The sequence below is a fragment of the Cephus cinctus genome, unplaced genomic scaffold (assembly GCF_000341935.2).
Source record: "Cephus cinctus unplaced genomic scaffold, Ccin1 Ccin1_scaffold0774, whole genome shotgun sequence".
NCBI classification, from domain to species: domain Eukaryota; kingdom Metazoa; phylum Arthropoda; class Insecta; order Hymenoptera; family Cephidae; genus Cephus; species Cephus cinctus.
Genome location: NW_014333378.1, coordinates 91,798 through 103,701, shown reverse-complemented (window position 1 = coordinate 103,701; position 11,904 = coordinate 91,798). Strand labels below are relative to the sequence as shown.

The window sequence follows — 11,904 nt, the reverse complement described above, 5'->3', positions numbered from 1 at the left end:
GGGGGGGGGGGGGTAAGGGAGAATATTTGTAAAAATAATCTTATCGATGTTCGCAGCTACCCTACTCCATGGAACTGGACTACGACGTCGTGGGTGTGCCTGGTGGAAATTCAGGGATGATGGCTCTCCTACCCCCGAGGGTGAACGTATCCGCCAGGGGTGAAGTTCCGGTGACTCTGCAGGTCTTCAGGATAAGGTTGCCCTGCTCGGGTCAGGTCAGTGCAGAAATACCCATGGCGCTGAGGGTTAACGTTACGGCGCCACCAGGTACCAGATACAACGACACGATACTCGTCTTCCGGCGGAATAAAATTTGCCTGAAGGGTAAGTTTACCGATTTTCAATAAAATATACCGTACGAGGTGCATGCATCTATATAGATATACAGTGTGCTCGTTTGAAGATGATTCATCGTTAGATTATCGGTAGACTCGAAGAGGGGTTGTTTCGAGTCCAAAATGAGGGTAGTGTATTAATATAGTGGTGTAGGATGGCTTGCCAAGTTCTTGCTTCGTTTTGAAAACATGGTCGAGGCTCGAACCGCGTGTTTTTTGCATGGAACTGTTTTTGATTTCCTAAACAGATAATCAAAAGGATGGGGGTGTGGAATCCAAGATTTAACCATTGTTTCTACCGAACCGCATTCGCGCCTGTTCACCCCTGATCTCCCCTCGGGGTTTTTCCTACAAATACACCATTTTCCCATCAGCCCCAAATATTTGCACGTATACCGGATGATATCCCTGTAGGATCGGTCTGACGATTAAGGGATGATTTTCATTATCCGTAGCGTGTGTGTGAGAGAGAGAGAGAGAGAGAGAGAGAGAGAGAGTGAGAAAAATTGTAACTCGAAATGCGAAATAGCAGTTTGACGTGAATTGGCATCCGTAGCGTGTGTGTGATTTTCCCATCAGCCCCAAATATTTGCACGTATACCGGATGATATCCCTGTAGGATCGGTCTGACGATTAAGGGATGATTTTCATTATCCGTAGCGTGTGTGTGAGAGAGAGAGAGAGAGAGAGAGAGAGAGAGAGTGAGAAAAATTGTAACTCGAAATGCGAAATAGCAGTTTGACGTGAATTGGCAAGGGCACTGAGTACCGGGAATAGGATGACACCAGGAGAGTCTGTGGATGGGCTCGCTGGGGGATTCTGGGGGATGCTGGGGGATGCTGGGATGCCCGAGGAGGGGTAGGATTTTCACGGTATAGTTTCTCCCGCCCCTTCGCAGTTGACAGACACAAACGTAGTGGAAGCAGACACCGAGCCAGTATCCGGTTACAAGTCGTGACGGAACAACGAAAGGCAATTCGCCGAGGAAAATTGAATTTCTCGGCTGAGATTTAATGAAAAAGGAAAAACCGACTCGACTTCTGCTTCAGTCAAAGATCGAGAGGGTAATGGCCAAAGAGGGATCATTCCTTGGAGGGTGGATAGGAGGGAGAAAGAAAAGTGGATAAGAGAGGAAGAAAAGTGTCGAGACTTTCGATGAAGTACGTCAGAATCACAAGGATGTATACATAGGATGGAAATATTTTTTTAATTTTCAATTTTCCCGACTGTACGGTGCCATAGAAAGTGTTAGGATATTTTAGTATATTTTTATTTTCCAAAAAGACATTTTATTAGTATTTTTGAACTCGGATTTAGTACCGTGGAACAGCCCGTAGCCTCGTAGGACCTATAGGGCAGACAGTATAGAGTTAATTCTAGCGACGTCCCTTAGGGGTCAGGATGAACCGTAAGTGATCGTTTGGTCCAGAGTGAGATAGTCAAAAGTCAGTTCTGGAATTAGGTACTGCGGTTCGGCGCGTCCCGGCGCGTCCCGACGACGGCGGCGTCAGGGGCCGGTCCGTTAATCCCGTCGGACTTAATTTCAGTCCCACGTAAATCTCCGTTAGCGACTGTTTGATTGCGACCGACCGAGTCCCGGGGGCTTAAATCCGCTGCGAAATACTTCACACGAGTACCCTTTTCCATCCAGTAGTATCCGGTATACTAGAAGTAATGGCAAGTAGCAGGTAGTAGTAGCTTCCACCAACACTGCTGTCTTATTTCTCCCAGTTTCACCTTTTCCACGTCCCATCGCTATGAGCTTTAGGGTTCTGGACCCAGCATCCCGGTCCAGCTCGTTCAGGGTATTCCCAGAGATCCATTCGGGAACCCAAACATCCGTGGCTATGGGGGACGGCAGAGAAGCCTGGAAGCGAAAGGACTTCTTTATGGATTTTATTTGCCGTTTGATTCTTCAATATCTCGGAAGAATCCAAGTGGTCCTGTTGTAGCCGGGAAGAAATAAGAGCGCGGGCGAGCGTGGTGGGCGAGGTGGATGCTGGAAATAAAAGCGAGTAGGAGTCTCGGGACTCGAATGGAAGGATCCGCGTAAATAAACAGAAATAACAAGCGACCGGGAGTGGAGTCGCGGCTAAGGGAGGGCAACGATTTATTTAACTTTTTATTTCCTTTTTTTACACGTCTCATCACACCCGAGCAAACTCACCCCCTTGATAACCCCACCCATACACCCTCAAGTGCCAGCCAACCATCCTATCAGTTTGCCATCCCTCTGGAGGACCCTGCCGGATGTAGTCTAGCTATTCCACTACCCCCTCCGATCCCTTCCTCGACGTCCTTCCGGTATTCCTTCGTCACGTCTGTCGCGCTTCGTCCCGGCGTTATTTACTCCGGGAAAAGTAGGAAAAGCAGATGGATGCACCGGATCCAGGATGCTCCGATATCTTTGCCAAAGAGAAAGATTCTTGCCGGAGGAGAATCGTATCTCGCTTTGAAATTTTATCCTTTTTCTTTTTATTTCGTCCCCCTTTCCTCTGCTTTATGGGTCGTCCGGCTTTTGCTTTGGGAACTTGAGTATTCGCAGTTGGTGTACAGTCGGTGCTGGGCTGGATTTCACGGAGAAAAGTTCTACGGCTAAAAGTTCCGCTCGTTAAGCGAGGCCACAAAAGAGACGAGACGAGAGAGAGAGAGAGAGAGAGAGAGAGAGAGAGAGAGGAGGCCAAAAGCTAACCGAGCGTTTCGTGCTTTTTCACGATGGACTTTTTTTCTGCTTTCTTGACCTCCACTTTCTAACTTTCTTTCCCGTTCATACTGCCTCTCTCTCTCTCTCTCTCTCTCTCTCTCTCTCTCTCTCTCTCTCTCTCTCTCTCATCACCCTTATTGCTCTCTTCCACATACCCAGATCCCAGGACTCCTCGCGAATTCCCGCAGCGTGGGGATCGGATTATTCATGGGCTGATTCTAAAAGTAAAATTCAAAAGCCATTGTGAAGTATCTGGCCGGGAGAGAGGATGGATAAACTAATCGTTCCATTCATAAGGGTTGAAATAGCGCAACCCTCCAGCACTATGTATCGTAACAGAATTGAGTGGGGGGTAGATCCTTCAGAAAAATGAAAAGCAGATAAGCTCTTCGCAACGAAAAATAATATCCGTAGACTAATTACGCGATTCGAGAAGAATTCACCATTATTTTCATTAAAGAGGCGACTTTTATCTTCCTTTTCGGATAATGCAATTGGCGGAGGGTGACCCTTTGCATTTTACTTGCACTTTGTACCCGACAGGACATTCTTGGCATGTAATTCCGTTATTGTTACAGGAGTGGAAACACCGCCCAGAAATGATTCCGTGAAGCTGGAAGCTGGTCCCCTTGTGAATGGCGCCGGAGCACTTTACGTGGCAGCCACTTGTGCATGCGCCTTGATATTGGTCGTGGGAAGTGTCGCCAGCGCTTTGTACATTCGTAATAGCAAGGCTCGAGTACAGGAATCGCAGTAAGTCTACAGTTCTATATATATATATATATATTGTAACGTAATTCTTTTCCTTGACCCGGCACCGATAGCAAAATATACGAGAACGAACTATCTTCGAGAAGCAACCTACGTTACCTTCGGCCGTCCACCCGTCGTTCGTGCATCCGCAAGCCAATACGAGAACGACTATCTTCGAGAAGCAACCTACGTTACCTTCGGCCGTCCACCCGTCGTTCGTGCATCCGCAAGCCAGGCGGCCGCCAGCCGATTCTTTTTTCACCGGGAACTGCGAGTTGGGCTGGAACAGGCCCAAATCTACCAAAACGAGAGCTCTGACGGAACCTATCAGAGGAGGCGATAACTGAACGGATCCTGTAGATTTTTGAACCGGAGAGCGTAGCTTCTGAGCAGGGTGGCGACCCGAAGGGAACCAGAAGGCGAGAACGTTGTCTGTAACCGGAGCCGCCTTGGGACCGTGATTCGAAAAATCACGTCACAGTATATGTATACAAGAGACTGAAATAAAAAATATATAGGGGAAAAAAGGGAAAATAATAAGGAGAAAGAAAGAAAAAATTATTGTCTCTCAAGAAAACCTTCTCTTTTTCTACGTCCTGTTCTTGATAGCGATGGGATACAAAGAAAGGAAGTCGAGAAAGTCATGGGGCAGCTAGACCGGATGAAGTAGCAGCCGAGAGAGTTTCTTGGGTGAAATACAGGAGTCTCGGCGGTTTCTTTGTAAATCCGTGGAGGCGGTGAAAATCAATCGGGAAGAGAAGCTATGAAAAGAGAGAGGAGAAAAAAAATATGGGAAAAAGGGGGAATCGTATGGGAAGTAAAGAGTGGTTAGGTGGTAGGTGATGGTAATGTCGATGGGACTATACACGTGTGTGTCACGTTGGAAGGGGACGATGGCCCCGAGGAAAAAGGCAGATTTTTCCGGGACACCCGCGGGAAATTCGTGGGATAAGCGGGATAGGACCTCATCCGAATGAAATATCCTTTCAATAAGCCTGGTGATCTGTCGGTCGCTCAGCGCGGCCCCCGACATTTTATTACTGGCTTCTTCTTTGCTCCAGCGGGAAGGACGCCCCACTCGAGCGTCGGGACGCTGCTGGCTGATAGGCAACGTGGCTTCCCATCTCTCGGTGCTACTCGAGGATTTTTCTCGAGGGGTAATAGTCCTGTAGGATATAAGGATAAGGATAAGAGGGCTGGCTCAGACTGGGTTGGCTCCCCCTACGCTCCTGGGGATCGCGCAATTGTCTCTTCCAGGACATATTAGCTCTTTGAGGCTCTTCGGCCTAATAGCACAAGGCAAACGGAGCCTCCCTTTGCCTTACTTCAAAATCTTTTAGTTCAATCCTGAGAAACGGACATTTTATATCAGGGTGACTAACCGCACCCTCCACCGTCTCTTGGAAACGGGTCGTCCAGGAAGTCACGTGGGCTTAAAGACGTTTACGAGCTTCGTGTCTTTCCACGGGAATCTCGAGGACGTCCGTGAGGGGAAGTTAGTTGAGGTTGACTTCCGGATTTACGTAAACTTCCTGTTTAAAGATTTTGGATTGTTTTTAGAAATTTTGAAATTTCCAAGGGTACCTCTTGCCAGGGTAGAGAAGGTCAGTGGCGGAAGTTGAGTGGACTCAAAATTTTGTATGACTCTTGCAGGAAGACGCTACCCTGCTGCAGCTACTCGGCTGCCGGAACTGGCGGACTCGCCGGAAGTTCCGTTCTCGTGAGAGTGGATCCACGTCCGGGCAGCGCCAACTCCGGAAGTTACGCGACCATCGCCGACCTGGAGCCACTGTACGCCAGACCCTGCGGCTCACGAGCCAGTTATTACGCGGCCAGTCACGTAACGCATCTCAGTCAGGTGGGTCAGAATTACGCGAGGAACTTTAATTTTCCGGCGCTCCGTTGGAAACGCTTTTCGCCAAGAGTCTTTTTCCTGGTGGAAAATACGATTTTCTCAAAGACGCTTCCCGTGCCTTTTGCTCCCTCGCGTCGCCTCCTTCGCCCTCTCCAGGCAGCCCCTATCTTTCACCTTCGTCTCCTCCTTTATTCTCGGTCTGTACGCAACCGGAAGCGGAAGTGGAGCGAGATAAGTCGAATGTCCCCTTTTCTGGTTTGTACATTTGCGCACCGTGCGCTCAAAGTTTATCGAGTTTGTGGTCGAGCGAACTGCTTTCTACTGACAACTTTCTACGGCTCTGGGGTTTCATCCCCTATTTTCTACCTCCGGTACCACCACCCTTGCCAGCATTACCGCCATTCCCACCATTGCCATCAGCACGAATACCAACGTCAATTTCTACCTTACCGACTGTTCCTACTCTGTACGTCACCCGTTCCAACCAGCTACGTCACATGAGTACGCACCTACACACTCGCACATAGCTAAGCCCAAACTAACATAGATACTTTTTTCGGGTGGACCACGTGCTCAGGCGAACAACCCCTGACCAAAGAGGCTTGTAGAGGTACAAGGAGACAAGAAGTGAACGACCCACATTACTCCAGGGATGCACCCCTGCAAAGATCGTCGTTTACTTTTTTCCCTGTAAACCAAAAAAAAAGAAGTTGAGCGATTTAGCGAACAGAATTGCGTCAGGAAGGACCAATTCTGTGTCAGGGTAGGGCCAGCGCATTAAGGAAGAGAATTTATTAATTCTCGAAAAATAGGGACTGTGCCATTCCCAAGGGTGCATGGCCAGAGGGTGAAGGAGGCCGAGGGGAAAATACGCAGGAGGGCAAGGAAGGTGATGCTTTCGATGGGAGGTTACACACGCGGTTACCTCTCTGGTTCAACCCCTAGATCCTCAGACCCGGAACACCGAGGGGCTGGAACAGCCGGAGAACAGGGAGGAGGCCGAGAGGGTCCTGTGATTGTTTCGGCTTTGATCTTGGATCAATTTACCGGGGATACGCGTATCCCTCGAGCCAGGAGCCTCAACCCTCAGTCTTCAGCCCTTAGTTTGGCCCTACTCTCAAAAGCTCCCTCCCCTCCAGGAAAACCATCCCCCGGCCGGGGACCCCTCTCCTCTGCCTATACCTTTGTGCCTCCATGCCTCCGACACCCTAGTCACTGTCTGGTCACCCCTCCACCCCCCTCTCGCCCCCTGTAACACCTCCTGGGTAACCTGGACTACCTTAGAGCCTACAAGACACCAACAACCCTTACAAGGGAATCTTACCCTGTAAAACGATACGCTTGAGATCCATTGTCAAACCCATTACACCCATTGTGAGGGTGTGACACGTGGGGGAGGATACGGTCTTTGTGAATAATCTCGAAAAAATCTTCCAAATTGTTCTTCGAGAATTTAACGAATGGGAGAAATAAATTTTTTTTAACAGTCATTAGATTTTTGACAAACGATAAGGTCGTTTGGGAATTTCGAAGGTTTCAAAATTTCGTTCAAAATCATCCGTGGGTCACCTGCCCTCGCCCTGCGTTTTCACGAGTTACACGGTTACACGAATGGTTACGTTAACAAGAGAGTATGATAATTAGAGGGCTGCTGTGATAAGCCCTGGAGTTAGCAAATTTGCATTTTACCCCATTAACGTAAATAATATTAATTCCCTTTCCGATTCCAATGTCGGACGGTATAAATTGTCCTTTTCGAATTTCAATTAATTCCTCCTCCCGCAATATCTGACCGTAACGGCGTCTGTGATTGCGCTTTAATTCCGTTTTTCATATATTCTTTGGCCTCATCCGTTTTATAGAAAAAATTCAAATTTTCCTTGTTAAGCAGCTTATGGATTCCCGACACAGGTAAACACTCGAATACTCCCGTTCCTAAAAGGGTAAACAAACAAATAAACCCGTATCTCATATTCCGACGAACAAGCTGTTTTCCATGCATTGTACAAACACACAAAAAAAGCAAAAGCAACGCAATTTTCCGCACTACCGTGCCAAATTCTACACAGCCTTATTGTTAGCGGCCGCAAAACGTGCTCGCGCTCTACCATTTACACTCGCGTTTTTCCTTTAATTTCGAGTACGCGTCAGCATGGCAGCAGCAGAGCAGCATCAGGTGCATGCGTGAGTGCGTGAGTGCGTGAGTGCGTGAGTGCGTGAGTGCGTGGCCGCGTACGTGCACAGTGGCGAAAAGCGTAGACGGGGGCGTGTGCGCAAATGGGGTAGCCACGATATAAAGGGTTGTTGCCGGGAGCGAAGGCAAAACTCCGTAAAATTGAAATTAATGAATAGCCCGGACTTCGCACCCCCAGCCTAACCACCTATACGTACAGCGCGCCCCCTCCGTCTATCCCACGAGCCTTGGCTGCCCTTCTTTTTACCTCTCGCCATTCCGACCGAAGCAATGCCAATAGCAGTTCAGCCTCGAACAAAGAGGGACGGACTGTTGGCGCCGCGTGGCAGACTTTACTCACAAAGGGAGAATTTCGTCCTTTGCTGCCCTTTAACCCTTTTACACATCGCTGCTGTCTTTCTTGCGTCTAACCTACCTCGGGGCCCTTTCTCAGATCCCATTTATTTCGACTGACAGTAACGACTCTTGAATTACTTGGGCGTAAGGACGCCCGGCGTCCCTCCGGTGTGTCTGAAAGGCGCCTCGGTATCAATTCTTTGGGTTAAGTCAGGCGCGAGAACAAATTTGCCAGTATATTGGAATACTACTTTTTATTAGACTGCTCCCTTCTCGAGAGCTCTCCCGAAGACGTAATTAATCAGCCCGCGCGACCTCAACCCTTCCCCTTGATTGACTCTAGGCCACAGACCCCTGCGAGAAGGCAAGGGCCCTGGCAGTTTCAAGGTCAGCCCTCTATTGCCGGGACCACATACAGGAGGGGACCTTCGGACGTGTCTACAAGGGTACTTTGGAGCTGGCTGGTCACGAACAGGAAGTCATCATAAAGACAGTCACGGGTGAGTCTTCGTGTTACGAAGTTCAGTTGTACGGATTGTGAAAATGAAAAAAGAAAATAGGCCTTAGTTGGACTGGTAAGCGTGCGAAGCATGAGCATACGGTGAAAGTAATAGAAATTTCTAAAACTGACTGGAGTATCGACGTGCGGTCATACCGCGGGACTTATCCACTTGAGGTAAAACAGGAAGCGCCTAACCGCAGTCGGGTCGAGCATAGCGCGAAGAGGCACGTGGAAGAAAAATGACTAATGGGGGTAAATGGAATTTACAGAGGTGGCCTCGGCGTACCAGGCGTCTTTGCTCGTGGTGGAGGGCTCTCAGCTGGCTGGACTGGTCCACGGGAACGTTGCGTCCCTTGCTGCGGCCTGTCTAGATGGGCCTTGCCCACTCTTGGCCTACACGAGTACTCCCACCGAATTGAATCTGAAGCTCTACCTGACCGACGGAAACCATCATCCTGGTACCAGGGACCTGGTCCACGTGGCTGCTCAGGTCGCCAGAGCTGGGGCCTTTTTGCACGGTCGTGGTTTGCTGCACAGGTGATATGTCATTTCAGTCGGCGATTTTTTGAAAATTTTTATCATGGAATCAAAATAATTTTTCTATCCAGGGACATCGCGACCAGGAACTGTTTAATAGAACCTGCTGGACATCGCGTGAGGTTGGCGGATGCTGCGCTGGCCAGGGATCTGTTCCCACAGGATTACCATTGTCTGGGCGACAATGAGAACCGTCCCATACGCTGGATGGCCCTGGAGAGTCTTCAGATTAATCAATTTAGCACAGCGACAGACGTGGTAAGTTATTAGATATTTTTTAATTTTCAAATTTCACCCTGGACCGTATACCGACTCACGAACAATCTTTTTTTTTCGCAGTGGTCCTTTGGTGTCTTCCTGTGGGAATTGGCTACGCTGGGACAGCAACCTTACCTAGAGGTCGATCCATTCGAGATGACAGCTTGTCTACGAGATGGTTACAGACTCGCTCAACCTAGACCATGTCCCGATGAACTCTTCGCAGTAATGGCGGTCTGCTGGTTGGGCCTTGCCAAAGACAGACCCACCATGCCCCAACTATTGGCCTACCTGCAGGAGTTTCATGACGCTCTTGGTGGTTTTATTTGAAATCCCTTTGCTCCATGACATCCCTAGAATTCCCTAGAATTCCCTACTGAAAGACTGCCTGAGTGGTTCTCGGCAATTTGGGATAGTAACCAATTACATTGATGTATGGGCTTATGCACGAGAGGGTAGAAAAAAGAAAAAGTTCAGAAAGGTGACACGTGTCAGGGTCCAAAAGAACGTTATACGGAAGAAAGTGGCTACAGATGATCGAGATGAGGTATATAATAATAATAATAATAAAAAAAAGAAAAAAAAAGATGCGACGCAGGACGAAGAAAAAGAAAGGGTAAAGGAAAATTGAAGAGTATAAGAAGAAGTAGTAGGGGTGGAGATGCGGAAACGAGCCAGGCTCACCGAACCGGAAGCCAAGAAGAATTGGGACCCCGTGCTCAGAATAACGAAAAGAGTGATACTCGTATATATACGTAAGAATCCCTAGGACGAACTTAAACTTTGAAAGTAAACCGATGTAACCCAAAGGTCACTGCCTAATCAAATCAAACACAAAAGTCTGATAGAAATCAAACGACTTGGAATTGACAACGGCCGCCCTGTTGCACAATTTTCTTCCTTCGAAAATATTCCTGCTCTCTTTTTCATTGAATAAGTGGCTAAGCTACCGGACCCACCAGACAAGCCGGCGCCTACGGAACCGCAACCGTCTGGCCACGCGGCAACGACGTGACAGCTCCATCCAGGAGTGTAAATGTAAATTGATGAAAATTCAATGTAACTTTACATTGGATTTGAACGCTTTTAGAGAAAGTCATGCAAACGGGCGGTCGGATTCTGGAGATATACAGAAATTATATAAATTCCACTTTCCACATTCTTGTAACTCTAAGCCGACTGTCATTCTTCAATATTCTCGACTTATTCAAAAAATTCAAACACTCGGTTGCATCCTGCACTTTGGACTCTGCATTCTGCATATGCACTCTACTATGTGCTCTGTACAGTGAAAGTCTGATTCTTCCTACAGGTCCCTTCAAGGAATGAGCTCATTTTTAAATGTACTCGATGTTTAAATGTCGCATGTTCCCTTCTAACGAGACCCTTTCTCTCTCCCCCTTTCCGCCCTCTCTCTCTCTCTCTCTGAGTCATTTTATCTAATCAAATCACCAATTAATTACGTTCGAATTAATATAAAAAAAAAAAATTATCCCGTCCTATGTTAATTTCCTATTTTCTATACATATATACTTTCTCTAAGTCTTTCTCTGACTCACCTCTTCCATCCATCCAACCATCGTTGTAGATCCGGCCGAAAAACCCTGAGCAGAATTACAATTAACAGTACCTAGTATGAAAGGCCATCTAAATATTACCTACTATTACGACACTACTACTACTGCTATTACGACTACTACTATTACTACTACTCGTACTATTACTGTACTACTAATCTAAAGCTACGACTACTATTTACTATAACGTATTAATTAATTTATTTATATCGAATCTAACGTATCTACTATATTCCTGAATGTTTTATGGAGGAACAGGGTAGACTAGTGCTACACACTTTTTTCGCTGTCGCTATTACAACATCTATCCAATGACAATGATATCACCATCCAAGTACGAATCCTGAGCAAGAATACCAGCAGGAGAATTAATAATTCTAAGAGGCGATAGATGGCCGAGATTAATAATTCATATTTCAATGAAGCCTAACCTAGCCTAACCTAACCTAAAGATAGTTCCCATCCTGTGATCGATCATTAAACGTTTCTCCTATCCCCCAAAGAAATTCCTTATCTCATTGTAAATACGTATAGCGAATAACAGTGGTGATGGCCGAGCGAGTTGATTTGTGCAGATTCTATTATTTCCTATAACGATATGTAACGGCATTATTTTTCAATGGAGAATAAAGTATACGTGTTGAAAAGAAGACGCGTCCAATACGTCCGACCAGCCCGTAAAATTCTCGTAATACAAACGACTATCGATTTCATTGCCCCAGACGGACTCTGCCTACGAGCATTAGAATTTTTATCGTGGGAAAGTTGGCACAACAGCCAAAAAGGGGAGCCTACTTTTTTGAACTGACTGTACCGAAACGGCACTGGCCCCGGATCGACGTCGACAATTCTT

The 11,904-nt window shown here is 47.3% G+C and overlaps 1 protein-coding gene across 1 annotated transcript in view; it reads left to right on the top strand.

Annotated features, from left to right (window-relative positions):
- LOC107270466 (tyrosine-protein kinase Drl) overlaps positions 1-11,701 on the top strand; it is a 32,406-nt gene extending 20,705 nt beyond the window's left edge. Inside the window, exons 3-9 of the mRNA XM_015745507.2 lie at positions 57-324; positions 3,618-3,792; positions 5,446-5,650; positions 8,521-8,677; positions 8,949-9,216; positions 9,288-9,474; positions 9,556-11,701. Coding sequence (XP_015600993.1) covers positions 57-324; positions 3,618-3,792; positions 5,446-5,650; positions 8,521-8,677; positions 8,949-9,216; positions 9,288-9,474; positions 9,556-9,804 — 1,509 coding nt within the window. The 3' untranslated portion in view covers positions 9,805-11,701. The remainder of the gene's footprint in view (positions 1-56; positions 325-3,617; positions 3,793-5,445; positions 5,651-8,520; positions 8,678-8,948; positions 9,217-9,287; positions 9,475-9,555) is intronic.
- Positions 11,702-11,904: the final 203 nt, after the last annotated feature.